The sequence below is a fragment of the Spermophilus citellus genome, assembly GCF_964194105.1.
Source record: "Spermophilus citellus genome assembly, chromosome: 4".
Lineage (NCBI taxonomy): Eukaryota > Metazoa > Chordata > Mammalia > Rodentia > Sciuridae > Spermophilus > Spermophilus citellus.
This window is the reverse complement of record NC_138185.1, coordinates 142,885,147-142,912,454: the sequence shown is the minus strand read 5'-3', so window position 1 is coordinate 142,912,454 and position 27,308 is coordinate 142,885,147. Positions and strand designations below refer to the sequence as shown.

The window sequence follows — 27,308 nt, the reverse complement described above, 5'->3', positions numbered from 1 at the left end:
CAAAATAAATATCCTAAAGGCATTCCTCCAATGACTTGTATCTTCTAGCCATACCCTACCTGCCTTTGAGTTAGCATTCAGTTAATCCCACCAGAGGATTAATTCACTGATTGGGTTAAGGCTCTCCTTCTAACCTTCTTACATTCTCTCATTGTCTCACAAATTAGCTTTTGGGGCACAAGTCACATGCAAACTACAACACACTGAATCAGGAAAAAAGATAAACAGAAAGAATATGTATGTTTATAGATAACAAATACATGCAAAGAGTAATAAAAGTGAAGAAAGATCCAAGATTGAGGAGACAGAATGAGTTTTTCCAAAAAAGAAGAAAGTCATATTTTCTAGGCTTTAAGAGGAATCTATAGATGAAGACTCTGGATTTGTAATAAGTTTAGGAACTATAAGAATTACAAAATATGTTCCAGAATTTTATTGTCAAACAGATTTTCTATCATGTGTATCTGATCTTATCCTCTGAAAGGGCCAGAAATGGCACAGCCTCAATAAAACTGCACCTGGAAGTAAAAATGACACTGGTCTGTTGTAATGCAGACTCTTCCTATTTGGAGCCAGAATCAATACTAGAAAAGAATTTCTTACACCAAGGAATCAGGTTTTTAATGTCTAAAATCTTGGGAAATAACAGGGTTTAAGGTAAGCTGTGCAGTGCTAAAGTGCCCAGAACAATCTGTATAGGGTTATATGTCTATTTAATTACACTATGTCTGGGTCTTCCTTGCAAGTCAATCTAAGGGCCATCTTAAGTTTCCCCCACTCCAAATCCTCCATATTTGTCTCAAAGTAACTCAACAACCAGAGTATTTCTCCCCCAGGATTTGAAGTGAAAAGAGACTCACAAAGTAATTTTTTGCCACAAGCAGGTTTTTAAAAATAAAGATGCCAAAATATTTTGAAAAGTGTCTGCTCAGCATTTTCATAAGATAGTCTGCAACTGGAAATTATTCTTAGTACAGATCGTGGTTACACTGCCAAAGCTGATAAAATACCTTATTTTGAAAGCTTTCACTATGATGCCTATTCACTTAAGCCTCTAGATAAAAAGCAAACAGAATCAATTTACCACTGGTTTTATATTATATATTGAAAGTGGTGGTTCCCCAGCATTACATAAATTATTAGTTAAAAAGTAATTTGTGGGGCTGGGGTTGTGACTCAGCAGTAGAGCGCGGACCTAGCACATGAGGCCCTGGGTTAGATCCTCAGCACCACATATAGATCAAACAAAGGTATTATGCCCACCTACAACTTTAAAAAAAATGTAAATTTTGGACTTAACTATTTTGTTCAACAATTTTTTAAGAGCCTGCTATGCACCTGAGATATAACACAGAAGAGCACTGATCACATTTTTTAATTGGCCCTTTCAGAAGATAAGATCAGATACACAATCTAGCAAGAGAGACAGCCAAATAAATAATCCTAATACTCTAAGAACCACAGTAAAGGTATAGACAAACTGCCATTAAAGAAATAGGATAAAGGTAAATTAAAGCTGATTTCACAAAAGGATATGAGGTAACAAGGGGATCTTCAGGAGAACAAAGAAATAAGAATCCAGAATGGTACAGGTAAAGACTCAGACCTGAAAAAGCAATCTTCTAGAAACCTAATTAGTTCATTATAACTTGATCCCAGAGGCTTATATGGGAATGCCAAGATCAGACTCATAGGAATGCAAGGGCCTCTTCTTAAAGGGTCTTCTGTGTCAGGCTAATATGTGAGTTATTCAAGCATTTGTATAGATCAGTCGACAACAACATGGTATAAGAGCTGGTTGGAGTACAGGACAATTCTGCAGGCAAGTTGACTACTTAGAAGATATGCACAGCACATAAGAAAAAACAGTTGTGGTGAGAATGGGGGACAAAGGGTTAGATTTTAGAAAACACAGAAGTATTATCTGCAGGTTCTAAAGATCTAAAGGTAGTGGTTGAGGTGGAGGTGGGAGACTGAGAAAAAGAAAAGTCAAGTAGTGAGGACCAGCCTAATTTATACTTGGAGATTCACAATTTCCTTGCTCCTAGAAAATGTGGTCCCAGTAATCTTGACTCTATCTCTCACTACAGAAATGGCAGATAATCAAGGCCTGCACAGTCAAATGAATTTATTTACTTAAAACAATGCCTGGCTCATGAATGATAAGAGCCAGGTTAAGGAAGTCTTGAGGTATTAAAGAAAACAGAGCTTTTCTTACTAGATTTGAAAAAGGAAGACTTATAACTGGGAACATTTCTCTAACTATAAAGGTCTCAACTGAGAACAGAGTCAACAGAAAGGAGAGGCTAAAAAAGAAACAGAAAACCAACAAAATAAGAAATTAGACTTTTATATTTTGGTCCTATATTTAGTTACTTGAAGCCAAACCTCCTTTTAGATTATTGCCAATAAATTCTCTTTTCATTTAATACTTCTTGAATGTGACTTTCTTCCCTTTAACCAAAATATTCTAACCAGTATAAAGAAAGAGCCAACTGATATTTCCTCAAAGCATTATATTAAAATCTAGTTTTTAAATAAAACCAGTCATTTATTTATATTTCTTTCAATAGAAAATATTCCATTTAAAAAAGAAGAGAAAATAAGGCAATTATTCATACATTATTATATTCAAATTACTAGAAGAATTTTAAGGTCAATATGAAGATAAGAAATTGCAAGAGGAAAAAAAACAAAAAGGAATAACACCAAAACTTAAAAAAGGAAGACTGAAAATGAAATGAATTTAATTTAAGCATATTAAATATATTAGAATGACGTTAACACAGGTTTCTAAATCATGAGATTTCATTAAAATGAAAGCAAAGGTACAATTCCTCAAAAACAAGAAGAACAAGAGGGAACCATCAATGCTAAAGGATTTTAATTAACTTCTTGAGTCAGAAAGTAGATGAAAGAATGAGGACTGATAAATCAGCACAGGAAGCTATAATCCACTCTTTGTATGGAAGAGAATAAAATCAAGAAAGGAACAAAGTTAGGCTTGGTATACTCCAGGTATAACAAATATGAAATGTAAGACTTAAAAAAACTAAATCAAAAGCATTTATAGTCAACTTTCCTCTTTCCTTATTCATATATTTGAATAGGAAACCAGGACATCTGAGAAAAGACTACAGCATGAAAGTAAAGAAAACATGAAAAAAGACCCCTGAGAAAATACTAATATTTCAGTGAAGAAAGATAATACTGAATATCTCTTAATTATATTTTAAGAAGGATGTAGGAATTCTGCGCCTAAAGAAAGAGAAAAAAGTTATTGTAAAAAAGAAACAATCAATGAAGAAGAATAGTTCATGACTATTGAAAAATATAATTGCTAAAACGTTTTAAAAATCAATAAGAAAGTACAGAGTTTTTAAAAGTAACTCTTGCAGAATGTACAAAAAAGACTCAGGTATGAAAAATATGTGAGAAAAGACAAGGCACAGGAAGATTCAATTTTCTAATATTTGACCAGTAAGAGTATCAGAAAAAAAGGAACAGAGAATATATCAAAAAGGAGCAAATTATCAAATAATGAAAGGGCACTTCCCAGAACAATCTTTATACTGTACTTCCATTGGCTCTGACATTTTTTGTGTGTCAGATTTGACATCAAGTAATCTTTCTTAAAAAAAAAATGAAAGAAAAAGTTAAAGAAGTCCTAGGCCTTATACCCATACATCTTTCTATTTGTAAGTAAAGAGTTATCTTCTGCCAATTACCCATCATCCTACGTGTCGTTCTATTAGGACCAACATTGGTCAACACGACCACCTATCACTATAGCCAGAAGAATGACCTGTTGTGACTGATTTTCACCAGGATTACATGCCCATGAATCATCAATGAGGGAAGGAAGACAAGGATATGCCAATAAATAGGGAATTCTGGAAGGGATTCAGGAGAATAATCCCTCAATTTTCAATGTGGCATTATTGTGACATTGTGGTACACCAAGTATAAAGACCCAATCGTAAACGTTAACAGAGAGCAAAAACAAGTCACATAAAGGTGAACAAAAATCAGATCAGAATCAGGAAAAGGCTAGGGGACAGTGAGCAGTGCTTTCAATGATTTAAGGAAAAAATTAATTTCATCCTCAAATTCTAAATTCAAGTTAACATATAAATAAAATGTCCAAACAGAATGGGAATATCTCCAAACTACAAGGTGTAGAAAGTACCCTCTCTGAAGAAGTTTCTTAAAGATGATCCCACTGAAGTAAAATTGAAATAAAAAAGAAGAGGACATCAGAGCCACAGGAAGTAGCTCCAAGCTAATGGAGAAAAAAATGATATGTTGATACTTAAATGTTTTCTATAGAAATATGATGCTTATGCATGTCTTTTGAAAACTTTTATATTGTTTATGTAACTTAAAAAGAAAACTCACACAATCTGAAAATTACAGAATTTTCAGAATATAATATAGGTTATCTATAATGCCAAATCAAACTACTTGAGAATCAAAGTTACATTTCAATATTACAGAAATTTTAAAGAATAAAGAAAGAGTAGTCACATAAAAGCCAGAAATTTTGCAAACAGCTGGAGATATATATCTGTCAGTTACCTGAAGGCTTATTACATTTCAATTAGTTTTCATAATTTCTACAAAACATAAAATTTATAACACTATAAATTATTCCAAGTTTTCCTCTCTTATTTTCAGTAATCAGTAAATTAAATTCCTTGTAAAACAGAAAATCACCCAGTCAAAAACTAGCTCTAATATTTGCATGGGGCAAAGAGCTAAAGAAACAAAAATGAACTTAAATATGAAAGTCACATAACTTAAATAAATAAATGTTTAAAATAAAAATAAATCTTAATGTTTTCAATGCTTCATTAATATTCAAAGGATTAAAATGTAGCTCTGTATTTTTCTTAGAACAAGTGAAAATAACTTGAAAAATTATAGCTTTTCTAGATTAGTTTTTCCCATAATTACTCAATTATTCATTAGAATATGCAGGACCTCTATGGATTTTACCATAAAAGTCTGGTTGTACAATGTCTTTCATAAAAACTATATATTTCCCATATTTATGTCCTTAAAATATCCTATAGTAAAATTAATATTTTTATACAGAAAAAGAAGCAACTATTTAGTACCAGACAACTTGATAACATCTCTTTCAACTATAGTTATAATTATCATGCATGAAATTCCAAAGCAGAAGTTGTCAAGATTTAACATTAGCATTAATTTATGTCATAACTGACTGTTACTATAAAGATAATGGCAAAGCATCCATTTCCCAAAGACAGCAGGGATCAAAAGGGAAAATTCTTCTTAATTACTACTAATCTGGCCATTTTTAATTAAATTGATTAGTAATTTATTATCTTTCCTTTTCTTTCAGGGCTGTTATCACAGAGCTTCTCCAAAGTTACTAAGTTTGTTATTTTTATTGTAACCCAATTACTTCTAATATGAATTCTACCATTTTGTAATATTGGCTTATATTTCAAAATTTCTTCTGCAATTTCTGTGTACCCTGAAAAAGAGATTTTGAAAGTGCAGGATTTGCACTCAATATTTCACATCTCAAAGAGAACATTGTTGAAATTATAATTGTACCATTTTGTAAAGATGCTTATTAAAAGCAGACTCTTATTCCTACACCTTTCTTTGATAATCAAAATGTTGTAATTAACATATATCTCCCCTATGATTTCCTTTGAAAAGCATCTACTCCTTGTCCTATCTATAGCTAAATAATAAATTACAGAATTGGTTTTTTCTATCAGTTTTTTAAATAAAAATGAAACATTTCTGATATACAAAAGAACCACTTTAATCAAGCAAACTTTAAAAGAATTTCAATGCTTCATATATTTTTCAAATCAAAATCCTAAATTCACATTAAGCTTCAATTGGTATCAAATTTAAAGTTGTTATGAAATAGTGATTTGAGACTAGAAAATTTTCATAACACAGGTTCATGATAAAAATTCTGAAAAGGCTGAACTTATCTGAAGCATGAGAAAATAAACTGCAGCGTCTCCTGGTAGAGAAACACACAAGAAATCTTTTTTCCTTTCCCTTATGAAAATATTTTAAGATATCCAGGAAATATTGGTCTAAATACCTGTATCATCAATATACCTTACATGATTTGACTGTAGCTGACTGGATAAAAATTCACATTTAAGAATAACATTCAACAGTATTGGAATAGTTGGCTATTAATGAAAATGAAAAGATAACTGCTCAAGACAAAATCATCTCCATTAATTAACCTTACTGAGATTAATCCTTATTAGATACATAAGCCTCACACTTCATACTTCTCTCCTACATTTTGTCTACTGAAATTAATTAGTGCCAAACAGATACACATTACTTAAATATTTAATTCAAACTTCTTCCACCAGATTTAAGCAAGGTACAGTCTCCTTCTTGCTTTAGGTTTACTTAAACTTTGTCTTATGAGGAAGGTCTCACTTGATCATCAACTATAGTACCACTCCCCAGCTATGCCCTGCTATCAGTTGCTATCTCCTTGACTCTGCTTCATTTTTCTCAAAGTATTTTTCAACAGAAAACATGTTATTTGTTTGTTTATTTTCTGTCTTCCATTAGAAAGTATGATTCATCAGAACAGGCCTTGGTCTGATTTGTTTATTGCCCTATCCCAAGTGCTTTGCACCACGAGCCGAGCATATAGTAGACATTCTAAAAATATTTGTTAAAAATACAATTGAATAGTCATTGGTTTCAATATCCTAAGGGGAAAAAAATAGTTAAATATCATTTGACAAGCCTGGATGTCAGACTATATCTAAAGTTTCATTTTTAAATATCCTTTAGTATAAAGGCATATTAAATAGTTTTCTTCCTATCCTGAAAAAGATAAAAAATCCTTTCAAAGAAGAGTTGGGCTATTAAGTTGTAAATTATTTACTACTAAATAATTCTGCAATTTAAATTTACAAAGTTACACACTAAATTGAAAAAAATGTAAAAGTTCATATTGCATACCTTAACAAGTTTCAAAAGTTCATAGAGATCTTCAACCTCATCACCTTCACATTTGGTGTACACTTGTCCTATATCCAAGCTCCTTCCTCTTATGGTTCTGCGGTAGAGGGGAAGAGCCATTGCTTCTGCATACAAGTCAATGGCTTGATGACCCACTGTCTGATACATATAGCTATCCAGTTCATCAGATCCCACTGAAACAATTAAAATGGAAATAATCAGCAAAACAAATTGATAAAGTGGATTTAAAAGTCTATGTAGGTTTTACTGCTTGAAGAGTAGTCAACAGACTTAAAAGCTTAATGACTCTCTCTGCATTTATGGCAAAACAATATATAAAAATTGCAAATTTGGCTGAATGCAATGGCAAATGCCTATAATTTCAGTAACTCAGGAAGCTTAGTCAGGAGGATTGCAAGTCAGAGGCCAGCCTCACCAACTTGGCAAGGCCCTAAGCAACTTATCAAGACCCTGTTTCAATATTAAAAATGAAAAGCACTGAGGATGTCGCTCAGTGGTTGAATGCCCTTGGGTTCAAACTCTAGTACCAAAAAAAATTGCATATTTGTCCACAGCTGTATTTATTTCATACCAGTGCTAATAATCATCTATACTGCTGATTACAAATAAAATTATATATAAATCTTAAAACAAAATGCATCAATGTTTAAAGAGCAATGTAACCAATAAATTTTGATTACTTTATTCAAATTTTGATTACATAAAAGTTCTTAAAAATCATTCTAGGTGATTCACAAAATTAGAGATGTACTAAAAACTTTTATTAATAAAATATCCACTTAGTTAATAGGTGACAAATATTTGCAAAAAAATTATATGTTCTTGATGTATTTTATATTCAGTACTTCAATAAAATATATACAAATTCAATATTGACAGAATAGTTGCAAGTATGTACAGAAGCATGGCAACTAAGACTGTTCAATAACACAATCACTTGTTGTCACAAGATTCCACAAATAACAATATGCATAAAATATTCAATGAGTCACATCAGATCTTATGGTGGTGATATAAATGAACATAGAAATATGTTGGAATAGATGGGATCTCATAAGTTTACTTTATAGAAAAGGAATACTGAATATACACAAAGATTATCTATAAATATATTCATCATCTCATTATTTATACTAGATTAAAAATCATAGTTTATTCATATATTAAAATACTAGGCATCCAGTAATATAAGTATATTTTCTAAAAAGTATTTTCCAAAAAGTGTTCTGTAAAATATAAATCCCATAATATACCAATAGCTATTAGAGGAAAAAGGGACTCCATGTCAAATAAATTTGTAAAATATAAGAACAAAAAATGCTAAATAGATGTCCTCTGTAATTCTTCCCATACTAATATTCTTTTAGGCCTTCTAATAAGGGGAAAGAGGGTGAACTATCTCGTAAGTTTATCTATCCACAAAAATCTTACATTTCATGGAGGTATCTGTGTTCCAAAGAAGACTTAAGGAAAATGCTGTTGTAAAATAATATTAGTGACACAGTATGTTTAAAAAAAGTTACAAAAAATTACTTTGACAGATATACATGTATGTATGTATGAACATATACCAAATAAATCCAGTTTTCCGCTTAATGTGGAAATATCCTATTAAAAGGAATGAATGATATTTTAAGTACTCTTTCAACAATCAAAACTGTTATCATATGCCATTGCACTTTGGCTCACCAGGTTAGGTTTCTGACCCACACATCAGACTGGCTTCTTGCAGAATGGAACTCATGTGGTTATTAGAAATCCTCCTAGTCCCACTACAAAGTAGAGATAGATAGCCAATGACCTGAAAATCTTTTAGCCTATCTCTCAAAGTTAGACTAGATCTCTAAATGTATCTCTTAATTAGTGTTAAGGGATACAGATGTATTTATCCTTTTATTTATTCAAAGAAATTTGAGCTTCTTAGCAAGAAATATCCTAATGTTATAATTAAAACATTTTAAAGTCTTCAAAGACCTAGGATATAATTTTTCTTTAAAGTTTCATTTAGTCCAAACCACAATGTAACTTTAAGATACATTGTGGTTTGGACTTTTATTAGTGGAAGCTACATAGCAACAATGGGTGTGACATCAAATAAAACCAAAAGGCTTCACTGTTGCCTGTAGTACCTCTATTAAAACACCACAAAGTTCCTACTACAAATTTAAAGAAATGGTTTTGTGAATTTTACGACAAATGCACGTCATCCCATGGATGTAAATAAATGCCTTTTCAGACTATCTATTGAAAATCCAATATCATGAATGCCTTTTAACTAACTCTACTCTGCAGTCATTCCTTACTGCAGTTGCTTTTATAACTCGTTTTAGGGAGAAGTCATTCAATGACTCTTTCAATGATTCCAACTTCCTGATAACTTTAAATCAATATTGGCTAAACTCTCTCATTTACCAATCCACATTAATCTGTTCTCTTCTATGATAGTTTCAGCTGATTTTTCCAGCTTTTTACTTTACAATATTTTAATTTTTATTATTGAAATTTTTTTAATCAAAAACACTATTCTAACTAAATGCCTCCATTTCACTAACAGGTCTAATTTAAAGATGTACTTTCTTCTTTTACAAGATATAGGTTACAGTACAGTTCTTGATTACCCTAAGAGAGTTTTCTCTTTCTTGATTTTAGAATTAGAAGAGCATTAAAAAAAAAAAAAAAAACTCACTACTTAAAAAAAAAGTAGCTATTTCTCATCATCAGAACCCTCAAAGTGTGTATTAACTCTGGACTCTCTATAGAATATGTTCTACTTCTTTTTATAAAAAACTTCTGACGTCTATTTTTCCACATTGCTTCCAACATTACTTGGGTCTTGGTCACAGGAGAAAAGAAAATTCAAATTCCTGATTGAAATAACTGCTCTCTATCCCAGAGCTAATTCAAGTGTGTTCATTATTCATTTGTCCATCAACAAACTCTTGAGTGAACTCTGACCAGGGTCATAGACCTGTCCCAAATGCAAAGAAATATTCCACGGAAGATGAAAGTTATGAACTCTCCTCTCAAAAATTATAATCAATTAACTTGGAGTTATAAGGCTAAGAGAAAATTAATAGAAACAACTATAAAATTAGATAAAAATAGAAATACTTGGGCTGGAGATGTGGCTCAAGCAGTAGCGCGCTTGCCTGGCATGCGTGCGGCCTGGGTTCGATCCTCAGCACCACATACAAACAAAGATGTTGTGTCCGCCGAGAACTAAAAAATAAATTTAAAAAATTCTCTCTCTCGCTCTCTCCCTCTCACACTCTCTTTAAAAAAAAAAAAATAGAAATACTACAGATTGGCAGCCCTGAGAAGAAGGCACAGGAGAAAGGGAAAGAACGAAGAAAAGATGGGAGGGAAGGAGGCCTGAAGGGAGGAAAAGAAAAAAAGGGAAGAAAGGAAATATTCTCATTCAACTAAATTTGCAGGATACCTACTTCACACCAGAAACTATGATTAATGTTTTCGCATATATTACTCATTTAATTCATTCTAAAACAACAGTAAATGAAAAGCATAGAGTATGAAAAAATATTATGTATGGGGATGATAAAAACATCTTATTAGAAGAGACACGTAGAAAAGCAAAAATTGTAAATTAGGCCAGTGCTAATCTTTTCTCCCTTACATTTTAGCAGTTTAATTATGTAGGTGTAACAAAAGAGTAAAGCAAATTAGTGAGCATATATATTTTTTAAAAAATTCTAATTGGGGGAATAAAAAGAAAGAAAAAAAGGGGAAAAAAGCCAAAATGAAACTGTATCTTACCTATCTATATATTGCCTGCAACACTTGGAAATAAGGTGTAGTGGAATGGCAGTGTATTCTGAAGTAAGAGGTTTCAAGTCTCAGCTCTGAAAAGTTTGTGCTAGCTATTTTACTTTGAACAGACTTAAATTCAAAATCTTCAGTATTCCAATCTACTAAAAGTAAGAATAATAATGCCTCTTTCTAGGAGTTGTTATGAAAATTAAAGGATATGTAAGTAACAACAATGATTTCTATGAAGAATTGAACATCTTATCTGGCTAAATATTCACTGGTTCTTTTTTTTCCCCTCTGTCTACTGCATATAATAAAGTGCAATTCTGAATCTGAGTTTCAGTCACTTAGAGAACTTCTTAATAAAATCATAAACTTACCTTGGTTTTCATCAGGTCTTAGATTTGCTAAAGCAACAATCTGATGCCCAGCAGCAATGCACTGCATCATATTGTAACAGCTGTCTTTCCCACCACTAAAAAATAAATTAATAAGAGAGTGAGAGACAGAGAAAGGGAGAGAAAGCATACATAAACTATCAGGTTACTGACCATCATTCAACATAGAATAGCTAGATATCAAAATAGAACACATTATTTACGCAGATTTTCCAAATTTATGAGGGACTGTTTCATAACAAGAATACAATAATACACACATTAATTTCCATATCTAAGAAAATTTATCTGAATACCAAAGGTTGCAATTTAGGAGATCTTATAAAATTATACCATTATAACAAAGAGCATTCTAAATAAAGTATGATAACTCCTAGATTCGTGACAGAGGTTTCATTAACATAAAAAGTGCTTTACAAATAAAAACACTTAAAAACTTACATCCTAGCTAAATACTTATTACATATACTCCTTAGACAAAACCCCTTTAAGTTAAAACTAAGTCCCAATTTCATGACAAAATGTTAAATACATGATTTCAGATTCTATACAGATGAAACACAAAATGCTGAATTATTCTAATAGATATCAGTACTATGAGCACTTCAGCTACCACTGTATATATACAACTAATTTTCAGAACTTCTCAAGGAGTGGGAGCATGCAAAAGACAAAGTATAAAAAAGCCCTTGCTCCCTTCTCATCAGATTCAGATATTCACCTAAGTAGGTCTTTCAAAACTTCCCCTGTTGTATATCACTAACTCTATTTCCCCAAACAAAAAGAAACTAATTCTATCAAATATGAAAGATTGAAAAGCATGCATTCACAATCAGAACTTAACCTTACAATTTATTTCAAAATATGCTAACATTTTATGTATGGTTTCAAAGTATTATTTCTCAAATTGTGTTCTACAAAACACAAGTGTCCAACCAAATGTTAACTGCTCTGTAGGATTTCTCACCTAACATACACAGTCAAAGAACAAAACAGTGTTCAAGGGCAAACAACTTTGGGAAATGCTGACTACCTTACTCTTCTCTTAAAATTTCATGAATTAAGTAAGTACAGTTAACCCTCCATTTCTATGGGTTCCACACCCATGGATTCAGTCAATTGAAAATATTTGAAAAATTGCTTCTGTACTAAACATGTACACTTTTTTGATCAATATTCACTAAGCAATATAGTATGATAGCTATTTACACCGTTAGGTATTATAAGTAATCTAAAGATGATTGGAAGTTCATAGGTTATATATAACATTGAGGCATTTGGCGCTTGCAGATTTTTGGTATCCATGGAGAACCTGGAACCGATATCCCATAAATACCTGGGCATGACTGTATATATTAAGTGAGAATTCCTACAGACCAGAGATTTAGTTTCCAACTCACAGATACTAAGCTAAGTTATTCATTCTGCTTGGGTTTATATATTTCATTATAAAATTACAGAACAGCCTGCTTAAATGATACTCAAGGTGTTATTCAATTGTAAAATCTGATGACACTTGTTTATGTATCAGGAATATAATGTTCTATGGTCTAAGGAAACATAACAACCTCAGTTTCAATTATTCCCTAAAATGCACACACATATCCTACCTCTGTTATATAGCCAAACACACACAAACAAAATCGCAAACAGATTCACTATGTTCAAATCTAAATGCATATATCTAATACCTAATTATATATAACATATATAATAAATAATATAAAGGTATATGTATATATATCTCATAAGCATATGTATATACACATATGGTTTTGTATTCATTCTTATGGCATATCTAACATTTGTATAGCTATTAAAGTTTAGCAAGTTTTCCAACACTGCTTTCTTTAGTAAATTATTATAAACACAGTATATGTACATTACAGAATATTTAGTGTGATAGACTACACAGATCTTCTCCCCACCAATAAGTCTAAGGTTGTGTATTACCTTGATCCTTAGACTTTGGGAAAAATGACTGTGGATGTGAATTGTTCGTTTCCTGGGGCACTTTAATTCTTAATATCTCTAGAGCAAATGAAACCCACAACGTTTAAACCTTAATCATTCCCTTCACATGGGCAATTTACTGAATAACAATGATTGGTGTGACTAACAATGATTAGTCTAGTTTTCCAAGAATGGCATTGAAGTAGGAGAAATTGGAATGTTTCAGTCACTAGAGGGACTGGAATCTGGAGTCTTTAATTGATCAATTTTGTCAACTACTATCAATTACGTAGAGCACTGAATTAAACGTTATGAAATCTACAAAATCTCTGAATGTATCATTGCAGCATATTCAGATACACTCTTCCAATCCAAATCTCATAAAACAAATATTTATTAGCCTAAATTCCCTTTTGTAATATTGCTAGTATGTTTCCTTTTGCCTCAATTTATAGATTGAGTAAAGAGACCTGTAAACTGGCCTGGTTTGGGTTCATTTATCTATATACCTAAACATGATGGATTATCATGTACTTTAAACTCCTTTTGGTATATTTTAACATGTCACTAGAGCAACTACGAGCATCCGAAGCAACTGCAACTAGATGTACCATAAAACTGGCACAATTCCTTTTCCATCAGGAGAGAAGAGATTCCCACTCTGTACTTGAGCTCCAAGACAGAAACATGAAGATGCTATAAGCAATCCACCTAGCTCAGGGAAGCCACACAAGTAGGTGACCTTACTGGAAAGGGCAGGGGGGAACCGGTAAGCCTAGGGAGAAAGGTAGGACACCGCGGATCTGTGAACTTAAGGGGATCTTAGAAGAATTCAAAGAAAACCGGGAAGAAAGGGGCAGGAGTTAATTAACTGAGTACGTGGAATCAAGCAGTGGCCCTCATAACTTCAAGGCCCACTACGGCTTTTAAAAATCCGCGGATGGCCACTCTGGAGTAATTAAACCAGCGCCTCTGGCGGTGGGACCCAGGCGTTAGGACTTTTTTTTTTTTTTTTTTTTTAAGTTCCCCCAGGTGAATCCGAGTGTGTGGGCACAAGACCCGAGGAAGCGACCGCTGGAAAGGCGGAGCGCAAGCCAAAGCCGGACGAAGGCTCCGCCTCTTCCTGAGGTGCTAAGAGCCGCCGAGGTCAGAACCGCAGCCGGGACACCGACCCCGGCTCGGTGGGCACCAGAGGCTGCAGGAAGGAACCAGAGGCAGACGGGGAAGAGGGAAGCGGCTCCGACGCCCGGTTACCTGATCAGGGCCACGACCCTCATGCTGGATGCAGTGCGCGTGCGTGCGGCGGGAGGGGCGGGGTCAGAGCCGCAGCTGCCGCTGGTGAGGCCGGGGCCTCACGCGGGCGTTCATTCCACCGCCTGTCCGCGGACTCGTGCTGCTCTCCCTTCTACTGCTCTCGGGACGTCTGGGCGCTGAGGATACGCTGCCTCCGCGCCTCCGCTCCTCCGCTCTGTAGCAGAGGCGGCCCGCCCCCCCCCCCAAAAGAAATAATGTTTAGGCACAGCATAACCACCTAAGTGAGGGCACTGAAGCTGCCGGGAGAAGGGCAAGGCCCGTCCCGCACCTTCGGACCCAGGTGGCACTGGATGTTTCGGTTAGAGGATGTTCGAAGTCACATGTGCTTAAGAGATGAAAGAAGGAGGGGAGGTTTGCCTTCCTTCCTTCCATCCTTCCCTCAACCACCCCTAGGAAACTAGCTACACACTTTAGCTATTTGGCTTATATCTTCTCTGTCCTCTTAACCTGTGAGGCCCGGGTGTAAAATTGAGCCCCTCAGGTGCAGGGTTGTGGTGATTTAAAATTCCAGGACTAGCCCTATGACTAGGCCATCTCTGGTTATTGCTTTTTGTCAAACACAGAAGCTGGGAAACTAAGTAGGGCTCTAAACCAAAGAACAGTTGCCTTGCAGCAAGAAAATCTAGCATCAAAATAAATTCACCAAAGTATTTTATTGGGTGTTACATGTACCAGGGCTGTTTTAGGCTCTTGGGATATATCCATAAATAAAACAGACCATTCCCCTCATGGAGTTTATATGGAAGTAGGGAAAGCAAACATAGTATATGGTTAAAAAACGAAATAGTATGTTAAGTGAGATGTGCTAAAAACAAAAATTGAAAAGAATCAAAACAGAGGGGCAAATGCAGAATTAAATAGAGCATCAATGTAAGCCTTATTGAGGAGGTGAGTTGAACTAAGTTTTAAAAGAAAACAGCAGTGTATATAACTGGAGGTGTGTTCCAGGCAGAAGAAAAAATTACATCTAATGCACTATGTGCATTGTGCATTGTGTGATGATGGAAGAACAAGGTAGATGAGTATAACTGGAGTAGGTTGAACAGCCATAGTGGGAGAAGAGGTCAAAGTAAAGAAAAAGGAAGATCATGTCTGATCTTGTAGATCCTCGCAGGCTTTAGAACAGAGACATGACTTAAAAGTTTGAAAAGGTTACATTGTGCGATGTTGAAAACACATCTATTAGGAAACCATGATTCAGGAGGAAAATGCTGGGGCTTAGAGTCAAGATGCTGGATTTGGTGAGATGTGAGAGGATTCCACCTCTATTTTGAAGATAGAACCAATAAAATTGAACGAATGAGACATGGGATTTTAGCAAAAGAAAACTATGAGGATGATGAACTAAATAAGATAGTATATGTAAGAAACTTGGGATCCTTTAGTGTGCATAGGTAGGCATTTAATGTCACTATACATACTGTTTTCATTAGCTCCAAGTACTTGGTATGGTTGACTACACAGTAATAATGTGCATATCAGTTTTAGCTTCTAAAATCATGTAGTTTTAAAATTCTACAATTCTGAATATTTGCAAAGTGAGTCAAGTGTTTGAGTAGTTTATAGTCTGGTTGGAGAGAGAAAATATATTGAACAAACAACAAGAAAGCAACACGTTAGGTGGTGCACATGGTAAGAACTCCAAAAACTAAACTACAGGGTGAAAGCTAGAGTATGGATAGGGCTTAAAAGATGAGCAGAGTTGAACAGAAGGAGCTGGTGGACCTTCCAGACAAAGGCAGAAAGACAGGAATACATATGGTATGTTGGACAGCAGTGGGCAGACCAGGTTGACAAGTTGAGAGGGTGTATTGGAGATAGGAGGAAATAAATTGGATGGATTGGATGAAGCCGGGTTATCCAGGGTCACAAAAAGCTAATATGAGTAATTTTAATGCCAGGAAGGTTACTCTGGCCTTTCCCCATCATTTTTTAGGAGATTGTGTGAAATTAGTAATAGTTAACATGATGAGTGATTTTGATGAAATAGATTTAGAACATCCCCAAAATTCCTATTGTATTTTCTGCCTGTTATTGTTTCCTTTACTTTCACACAAAGATGGGGAGAGGAGATACTGAGGTTCTCTTTCTAAAACCACATCCTTAAGATTATGTTTGTGTTAACTGCTCTATAAGTTTTTAAAAGACATCCTCAACAAATTCATTACAGTGTGTATATCCTAGGGTTATACTATATATTAGAAAAAATGCCGAGGCCATTCTTCAAATCACTCTATGTTTAGCTTGATGGTGTCCCATTTTGCCCAGCTCCCGGGCTTCCTCTTAGGATCTTTGTTTTCCTTAAGTATCTTTCCTTCAGGTTCTTTTTATCCCTTGAATTTTTTTTTTCTCTCAGTATCTCTTCTCTCCTTTGAAAACATTTTACATAAATTCTATCAATTAATGAAATGTTAACTGGTTGCCTAATATAACAGTGTTATATGTATTGTCTCATTAAAAAACTATTATATTTCCTCACTGTATCTTCTCATAATTACCATGGAACACATACTAGGTTTAATTTGTTATAGTTCAATAGATATATTTGCATTTCTGAAAATAAAATAAATTGAAATGGTCTTAACCCAGCCATCAGTTATCCTGAGTCATAATTTTTTTTTGAAAAGTGGGGATTTTTTATTTAAACTGAACTAAACCAGAGCAATTCTTGACCCCTTCTCAAAAAAAAAAAAAAAAAAGAAAAGAAACAAAAATAAGTTATATCAGAAGCTAAACGTTAAGCTGTTCTCTGCTTTTCCTGTTGAGATCTTAAATCATTCCAATCACCTAATGTGGATATCATTTTCTTTTGCCAAAATTAACAACAGCAGCAACAAAAAGCCCAGTGTGTCATTAGCCATCTTCAAGAAGCAAATGCCGGCCAGGATTAGATGTGTGAAAGACTGATCGAAGAAAATGTCTGGAAAGGAAAACAGGAGAAGGAGCAGAAGGCAGAGAGACTCAAATTTGTGATGCAAGCTGAAAACTGAAGGAAGAAAAGGAAAGAGTAAGCAATAAGAATTCCAGTTTGCAATGCAGTTCTGAAAATCTTGCCCAGACTGATAGGTAGCCCTAAACCAAAGTGGTATGTCAGAGGAATTTCAAAGTGGGCAGGAATGGCCAGTTTCAGTATCTCTGTTGTGCTTAGTCATTGCCTGAGAGCACTGCAAGAAAAGCACCAATAATATTTTATCTTTATTTCTTAAAAGTACCTAGTGTAGATTCACAGATGGAAGCAAATTCAGTAGTGTAGAAGTTAGAGACTACAAACCTGTTCACGTGTTTGTAGTTAACTTCTCCATGATTCCTATAAACCTTTCTTCCTAAGGATAAGCTTAGAAAAGTAAGGTCAATGGGACAGTCCATAGTCCTTGTTATTGCAGTTGGTCTTAGGCCACACTGGTACTTGTCCTATCTTCACTGTCCATTCCATATTCCCCTCACTCGCAGCTAACACTTAAGCAAATTGTGTTGATTTACCTGATAGTAAAATCCAAGCATTCATTTATAAGGAGTTGTAACCCTGGGTCATCATCATCTTTTTAGTCTGGGTTGCTCCATTTATCTATTCACAAGTACATTTAGAAAAAGAAATACTAAGAGGCTGTATAACCTGGGTTCCCCATGTATATTACTTTGTTCTTCATGTGTAATCATTCTCCTGATTATCATTTTCCCTGCATACTGACTCTGGGTGCAAAGAACCAAAAATGTCCTACAACTATACATAAATTATAGTTTAATTAATTCTTGCACTGCCCCCTTTCAATAGAGGAAACCTTTGAATACCAAGATCTCTAACTCTGCCCAGCCCAGAGATTTGGAAGGCAAAACACAAAGTTCTCCTTTGGGTGATTGGGAATAAGTGTAAACGGCCCATTCTCACTTCCATGCCTTTGTTCCAAGATCTTTGTATTCCTACTAATGCAGTGCCTCATGGAGATCTCTAATGTAGTGCTCATGATATATCCTGAAGCATGGCCCACCATCCTTGCAGATTATTTGCTGCAGTCTAGCCGGGCACAGAATCACGAGCCACTCAAGCAGGAACAAAACTTTATTTTTGAAAATGCCGCCAATACTCCGTATGTGCCCGGCAAGCAAGCCGGTCGAGTCTACCGGAACCGGAGCCCAGCACCTCCCCCGGAATTCCCTCCTATTGTCCTTCCCCAACCAATGGGAACTCTCCAGGAGTCCCTTAACATGAGTCCCATAGCAGGCCAAGGTGAACAGCAGGAGTCCAATTTCCATATGAATGTAAATCTTAACATAATCATATCATCTCAATGGCTAGCTGGCGTCACCTAACAACCAAAAGTGCCATGCATCATATTATTTGGTTGTGGCTCCTAGCAATTATTATCTCTGAGCTATTGGCTTAGCTGTGACTTCAGCAGGCCTTTATAGTACTTTATGAGGCGAGTTTCACCTAAATAGTATAGTATATAACAATGACTTCTCATGGACATAGAAAAGGAAGTACCCAAATTGTCTATGAAGTGAATTTTCTGTGGATGCTCTGCTGGGTGAGATTCCAAGCCTGGAGAGGCATTCTGCTAGCAGTGCTACCTAAGGCTGTGCAGACAGGCAAGACCTGGATATAGTACTTTCACTGTGCTCAAACATTGAAAGCAACCTGAGAGAACCATTGCTGACATGAATTCCAAGTGTATGGCAACTGATAGCTGTCAGTCATCTGTGCTTTCCATAAGAGGTACTTTTGAGGGGAGATCTGAGTAGGACACCTCCATGGTTACCACACCAAGATAAAGTGACTCTCCCAAAATCACATAAAAAAGAGCAGGAATGTTTATACTACTGTTGATACTGTGCCCTGCTGGAATAAGAAATAGAGAATAAGAAAAGTAAGAATAGTATTTGAAGGAAAGCCAAGCTAAATTTGTGAAAGTCTAAATTATAAACAATAGTATTTTTTAGGAAATGTTTAATTTACTTCCAAACAAACATACTAATTTGAACATGCTAATATATTAATATTGAATCCTGGCAAAATGTTTTTTAAGTTAATAGGGAAGACTTATTTTTAACTACTAATATGCATTTGCCTATAGATAATTTGCCCAATTTTCAAGAACACTTGGTTTAGCAAGACCCCTATGTGGACAGCGATAAAGAGAACTTTAACCCAGTGCATGTCAACATGACTTTACATATCAGTATTGCCTAAAGCAGTTCTGTCAGGAATACATTGAAATATCTTGCCCAGGATTCACCTTTCAAATGCATTCTGAGAGTTTCAAATTGTTAAATACAAATGACCATAGATTGGCTTGTAGAATCAACAAAATAGGTGAACAGAAAAATTAGCCTCAAAAAGCTCAATCTTTTGCCAGCTTACTTAAGGAAACTCTCCATAGCCAAACACTGTTGCTGGTAATAAAATTTGCAAGCTGTCACTGAATTCTGCTTCCTTGGCAGTACATCTCACTGATGTGCTGATTGATAAAGATTCAGATAATCAAATCAAGAATGCTACAGGTAGTTACTTTTCAAAAACCTTGAAGAGATTTCAGCGATTCTCCCTAAAGTCATGATATATAGAAAGCCATCAGAAGGTTGCATTGTGAGGATTTAGGGAAAAAAAAGAAACAAAATTATTTGAAGCATAAATTTAAAGGTATGAAGATGTAAATGTTATAATCTGTGTCATAATTTCTGCTTATTATGGGCTGTCACTCATTTAAATATCATAGCAAACTTATGAAATAGGTAGGATTCATTGTTATCCCAATTTGCAAATGAAGAAACTGAACACAGAGAAGTAAAATGGCCTGCTAGAAGGCCTAGAGCTAATAAATATCAGAACCAAGATTAGAACCCAGCCATTGTAGCCCTTGAAACATACTGCTGTTTTTTTGTTTTTGGGGTTTTTTTTGGCTAAAATATCCTATCTTCAGGCTATATTTGGAAAGGTATTCCCATCATTGACCTCCTGAATCTCCTTTTTCTTTGCTTCCAAGATGAACAACACTTTTGCTGACAATGATTTGATTATATAAATTGATATATGAGGTAATTGGCAAGCATTAGGGAACCAAGAATCTGTCATTTTAAAATTTCTTTTATTCCTTAATGGAGAACAACACATGTAAAATCTATAGGATCTAGGAAACTAACATAAATGAATAAAGTGGTCTGGTGTAAGGCAGTTTGGAATGTTGAGGACTGTGGCAAATCACTACTCACTTATCACTTGTTTATAGCCACCCGGTGCACATGTAGAGCCAGTACTAGAGACTGATTTTCAAGAGGTGACAGAAATCTTCATTTTATTTAATTCCTTTTTTGTAAAGGTTAGAGAGTAAGTTCAAATTAGTAAACTCTATGTACACTGAATAAAACATATCTGCCTATGTCTTGAGTTTATAATTTAGCTGTGAAGAGCAATCTTTTTTGTTTATTTCAGTGTTTTTCTTTTTTTATTTGTTTTAATTAGTTACACATGACAGTACAATGATCTTTATTCTTTCACTCAACTAAAACTTATTGATGGCCTCTTATATGTTCTTTTGGCAAAAAATGTAAACATTTATACCTTTTTCTACAGAAATATTTTGCACTTTCATATGTGCAAAAATGTGCAAGAGTACTAGAGCAGCAGATAAATGGTAGCACACTTCACTGGCATGCACAGGGTCCTGGGTTGGATACCCAGCAAAAAAAGAAGAAGTTCTATGAGAATGTCCATTACAGCAGCATTTGCAGAATTGAAATCATCAGAGCAGCAACTTTTGTTATTCATTTCTAGAATAGTACTAACATGTAATAAGTACTTAACGATATTTACTGAAAAAATCTATAATTAATCAAAATGTTCTCAAACAGAACTGTTTATTGCATTATTGTACTACCATATGAAATACTGTGTAACTCTTGAAGAAAAATGGAAAAATTCTCCCAGATGTATTTCCATTTGTATAAAAGCAAAATTTAACAAGTAGATATGTAGAAATATGTGAGTAGATGATAAAATCTCTAGAAAGTTATATATTGAACTGTTACAGCGATACTCTGAAGAAACAAATAGAAAAATAAGACTGCTTTTTACTTAATATAAATCTGTATTGACTATTTTGGAAGAATATATATGCATCACTTTTATGTTTAAAAAGATTTATTGTTTAGCCCTGTTCACAAACAAATTAAAATTAAACAACCACATGATATCATTTCTTACCTTTTAAGATAGCAAGGATTAAAAAATGATAAGAGTTCAATATTGGCAAGAATACAGGATAAGCTCACCAGGCACAGGGGTACACACCTGTAATTCTGGCTACTTGAGAGACTGAAGTAGAAATATCACAAGTTTTAGGTCAACCCAAGCAACTTAGTGTAAGTTGTCTTACTTGTCTCAAAATGAAAAATAAAAAATAATGGGCTGGAGGTGTAGGTCAGTGGTAGAGCACCATTGGGTTCAATCCCCAATGTAGAAAACAAAACAAAAGGAACAATCTCATTAAATACTACTTTGGTGTTATGTATTAAAATTTTAATGTTTATACACTTTGACTAAGCATTCTCATTTCTAGGGGTATATCTTAAGGAGATATTTGGAAATAGTATAGAACTGTATATACCAAAGTGGTTCTTGCATTGTTGGTTATAATATTGAAAAGTAGAAAATAAGCTAAATATCAATAATTAGGGAATTTATTAAATCAGTGTACTATAGTATATCCAGAGAATAAATATCTATAGTACACTCATAAAGTAAAACATTCTGCAATCTATAAAGAGTGATGTATACCTATATTTATTAAAATGTGAATATATCTACGAGATGTGGCATAACTACATTAGCATGCAAAGGCTACACATGTGCACACATGTGCACACACGCACATACATTCACACACAGCTTATGTCTAGATTGTGGTTTAAAACTCTGGAGTCAGATTCCCTCAATTGAATGTGAGCACTACAATTTACTAAGTTTATAATATTAGACAATTTACTGAAATTCTGTTAGTTTCCCAAACTGTAAAATTGAATATTATATACCATGTGTAGTTGTTGTAAGAATTAAATAGTCCAGTTTAACAACATAGTCTTATTATTTTACATAAAGGAAGGCCTGCAAAAATCACCAATATGTCAATGGTGATGTCTCTGGTAGTAAAATTGAATGTATGTTTTTGCTTTCTCATATATACATTTCCATATTGTTTGAGTTTTCAAAATGAACATATTATCTTTGTAAATAAAGTAGATGATAGAAGAATGGATGATTGGTAGGGAGGGAAAGAAGAAGGGAGGAAAGACACCTGATTGATTCACAGACTCCTCTCACGTGTAGGCCATACCTTAATGAAGTTATAGGAAAATATAGGGTCTACTCTTCAGTTTCCATAGTTGCAAAAACTCAACTGTAATGTTTTATCCAGTGTATATCATACTATATGGAACTGATAGAAGGAAATTCATGCCAGAGTTTGTATAATTTAGCCCATTAATTTGCTAATAGGAGAATATAAATTGGTAATGTTATCTCCTCCCTTTGTCAAAATTTTGCTTGATAAATTAAAACCATAATGAGATAACAATATACAACCAATAGAATGGCTAAAGTTAAAAATGATGGCAATATCAAGTGTTGACAAGAACATGGAACAACTGGAACTCTGATATATTAGTAGAAGTGCAAAAATGATACAATCTCTTTGTAAAACAGTGTGATCATAAGCATAAGCACACTTAACCTTATAATTCAGAAATTCTTCTCATATTTACCCCAGAAAGTAAAACACATATGTTCTTTCAGAATTGTAAGAGATTATTTATAGCAGCATTATTGATAATAACTAAAAATAAAAACCATCCCAAATCTCCATCAACTGGAGAATGGATAAACAAATTGTGGTATATGCATACCCATAAAATATTGCTTAGCAATACACATGGTGACATGGATGAATTTCAAAAGTGTGAAAAAAGAAAGAAATCAAACACAAAAGACTATACTTTGTAAAATTTAATTTACATGAAGTTCTAGAAAAGATGAAATTTCCAATGATAGAAAGCAAGTCAGCATGTCTGGGTCAAGAGTGAGGGGAAGTGGTCAAACACACGGGGTCTTGAGGAAACTGTCAAATGGGGAACCTGTTTTACTTTGATAGTAGTAATACTTACACAATGCTGTGCAACTGAAAAAAATTTGATCAAACTCTTAAAATTAGTAAATTTATTATATGCCATTAATATCTCAATTGGCAAAATAGTTATTTAGTGAAGATGAAATCAGCTTCTCTTATCAAGTAAGCAGTATCATTATGTTAATTCTGTTTCTTAATGTATTCATTTTATACTCTAAGAATAACTATTACAGAAAATAACTTACACTTACATACATTGGTGGCATATCCTTTTTCTGTAATTCTTTTCCCCAAACAGTAAGAGTTCTAGAATTTCTGTATCAAAGGTATTTTATTTCAGGGAAGTGTTAGCGATGATAGGAGGCCTATAAAATATAAAGCCTCCGTTTATATTTTCAAAGTCTGTGTTGACTTCAAGCAGTTTCTAGTCAGTTATAAACATCTGAAAGGAAATTTACATTGCATACTAATATTAGAAACATATTTTAAAAGTTTATCTTAAGGGTAAGATTTTATCTTTGCAAATAGCTAAATCTTCATTCTCTGCTTCTAAACCTTCTGTTTTAGAAAGAGAGAGATATGTAGTACCATATTCTTTTTTTTTATTTTTTTTATTTTTTTTATTGGTTGTTCACAACATTACAAAGCTCTTGACATATCATATTTCATACATTAGATTGAAGTGGGTTATGAACCCCCAATTTTACCCCAGATGCAGATTGCAGAATCACGTCAGTTACACATCCACAATTTTACATATTCTTGACTTTATTTCCATATTCTGGCACTCTATGATGCTTAGAGCTTTTACCTCTTTATAATATCTATGTATATATTCAATAATTTATAATAACAGTTCAGATTTTAGCCCACATTTCCCTTTTATGCACTGTTAACTACATCAAAGGCTGAAAGGTTATTCTAACATTTTCCTAATACTACAAAATATGTTTTAGAGTCAGACAAGCCTGGGTTTGAATTTTAGTTCTGAGACATTAATTTGTAAATTCAGCAAGATGTTTTTCTTCATCCATAAAATAAGGATATTTATACCTACTTAGAGAGGTGAGAATTAAATACATACAAATGTACTCATCACAGCATCTGTCATATGTAAACCCTGAAGAAAAACAGAAAAAAATACAAAACAAAGAATTATATTTAATAAACCAAAAAGGAAATAGAGAATATATGAAATCATATAAAATACTCATGCTAAAAGAAGTCAGGAAAGAAAGAATAGAGAAAAATATGTGACAGAAAACAAATATCAAAGCAATAAATTTAAATCCAATAATATCAATAATCACATTTAATGTAAATGTTGAACATTTAAAACAGAGAAAGACTGAAAACAAAAGCAAGACCCAACTACATTCTGTCTATAATGAATTCACTTTAAGTATGAAAACACAGGCAGATTAAAAGTAACAGGATGGAAAAAAGATAAATACTATGCAAACACTACTCAAAAGAAAGCTGGAGTGACTATATACATATCAGACAATGTAGATTTCAGAGCAAGGAATAACATTATTCTTTATCCCTCCTCAGAAATCCAGTCCCCCAGGTCCCTTCCTGGGAGGCAACACATTACCCATTTTTCTGTATCTTTCCAGAATGAGTTTATGAATATGTAAGCATATATCACTTTTATTTTTCACCTGGGGGAGCATACTATATTCACTGTTCTATACTTTGTTTTTCAAATATATCTATGACATTATTCTGTATCACTATAGATTTATCTCATTCTTTTTAACTACGTTATAGTAAAGAAGAAAGATAGTTTCTTAAGGTCTTCATCAAGAATGCCAGCATCTCCAAATTCTAGCTAATAGAACTAAGTAAAGCACTCCAAAATGTGACTTAAAGAATGCTAGACACTTGCATCTGGAGTACATACAGATCAAGGGTCGATATCTTGGCTTACCAGATTTCCTGTCATCCCAACTCACACTTAATCATTCCTTGTTTTTAAAGGGCATTGCCCTTACCAATCTGGTTGAAAGCTAACCCCTACCTTTCCTTTCTCCCTTGTCCTTCCCCAATCAGTAGCCAAAGTCTTATACATTCTACTTTCAAACTATCTCATGAAATTGGAAATGGATGAGGAAAATATTGTTGATTGTCACCTATCCTGTGTATTAGAAATAACACTAATCAGCATTAAGTTTCAATCACCATTACCAGATTTTTTTATGTAAGATAGCATCATTGAAGAACTTTTTATAAAATGATAAATTGATATTTTTAATATTCCCTATTCCAAAAAGTTTCTTTCAAGATTCTTTATAATTGCACTCATTTTTCTTCTGATTCAAGATGTTTCGAGTCTGCTGGGATATACAGTGTTATATAATTATAACTTGGATTTATGGACCATCTTTCTTTTGACAAGTTCCAAGTACTTTAACTAGTTTTATTTCATATATTCTAATAATAACCCTGTGAAATAGGTTGAAGGAAATATATTTTATTTTCAATTTACAAATGAAAGTACCAAAACACAGATTTATCAGGTAATTAGTTTGTGGCTACACAGTGTGTTAGTGGCAGAACGGGGATTAGAACCCAAGTTTCCTGACTTTCAAACAAGATTATAAAGTTTCAGAATCATAAAACTGTCTACTTTTCAATTTTTAAAAAGTAATGATATATATTCTTACACATTCTAAATTTCTAGAACTGTGATAATAATCTATTAAAAATGAAAAAAGTCTTCCCTGAGAATCTCACTGGAAAATAACATTTTGCAAGAGAAGCAAGAATATATATTCAACTACTGATTCTCTTCAAGAATTTCTCTTTAAAGTGAACTTAAAATCTGATGACATCAGGCTCAACGTTACACTCATTCTATTTCTCAAATATTGCCCAAACATATAAATGTCCTGGACTCTGAATCAATCATTTAGAACTGGTCGACTCTGGCTTTGAAATTATTGGAAGCATCACGAACATCATACCCATCTGTCATTTATTTTTTATCATGGAACATATATAGTCTGAAGTTACTCATAGCAATATCTCATGACTCTGGTGAAAACTTTTGAAGAGTCGTCTTTGCCCAGCTGCATGTTTCTGAGTAATTAAATGAATTGGAAAGTACAACAAACTAAATTCTAAGTGGAAATTCAATGGCAATAGGAACAGTTGAATAAATTATTTTATTTTAATGGAAACCCATATTTTTCTGAAGTACAGCAATTTGCATGAAAAACTAGGAGAGCTAGTCTATGAAAAGAGAATGTAAATTTGGAAATTCTTCATTGCAATTATAGTAATATGTTAAAATGTGACCATTTAAATTATGGTCACTTTCTCTGAGCTTTTATTTCATCAATATGATTTTCTATATTAGCTTCAGGAGATGATGATTACAAAGATCACGAGGCAGACTGGCCATTTCTGTGTTGAGAAGCTTATTAAAAGAAAAAGATAAGCTCACTTTGGAGTCAAACCAAAGCATGAAGGGATTCCAAAGTTTTTGTGGAAGTTTTAAGAAGACTTCTTAACTTGGGGTCCATGGTTAGAATTCACTTGTTAGGAAGAAATGACACACTAATATTTGGGATGGAGACATCTGAGCAAGCCTAGATGAGATTTACAATTTAGAACCCCCAAGGCCCTTAGAACCTGCCTTGAGAATGGAAACAGTTTTCTTTTCCCCCTTTCTCTGATGTCAAATATAAAAAGTTCTGACGGCAAATTAATGTTATATTGTAAATTTTAGTAGTGAACA

The 27,308-nt window shown here is 33.8% G+C and overlaps 1 protein-coding gene across 2 annotated transcripts in view; it reads right to left on the bottom strand.

The window, feature by feature from the left end:
* Positions 1 to 14,560, bottom strand: part of DPH6 (diphthamine biosynthesis 6) — a 170,336-nt gene extending 155,776 nt beyond the window's left edge. Inside the window, exons 1-4 of one of the 2 annotated variants that reach the window (XM_081291054.1) lie at positions 14,388 to 14,559; positions 13,745 to 13,805; positions 11,163 to 11,257; positions 6,994 to 7,187 (exon numbers count right to left, since the gene is read on the bottom strand). In XM_081291054.1, coding sequence (XP_081147180.1) covers positions 6,994 to 7,187; positions 11,163 to 11,232 — 264 coding nt within the window. In that variant the 5' untranslated portion in view covers positions 11,233 to 11,257; positions 13,745 to 13,805; positions 14,388 to 14,559. Of the gene's footprint in view, positions 1 to 6,993; positions 7,188 to 11,162; positions 11,258 to 13,744; positions 13,806 to 14,387 lie in introns of both variants that reach the window. The other variant, XM_081291053.1, reaches the window with a different exon arrangement.
* Between the last annotated feature and the right edge of the window lie 12,748 nt (positions 14,561 to 27,308).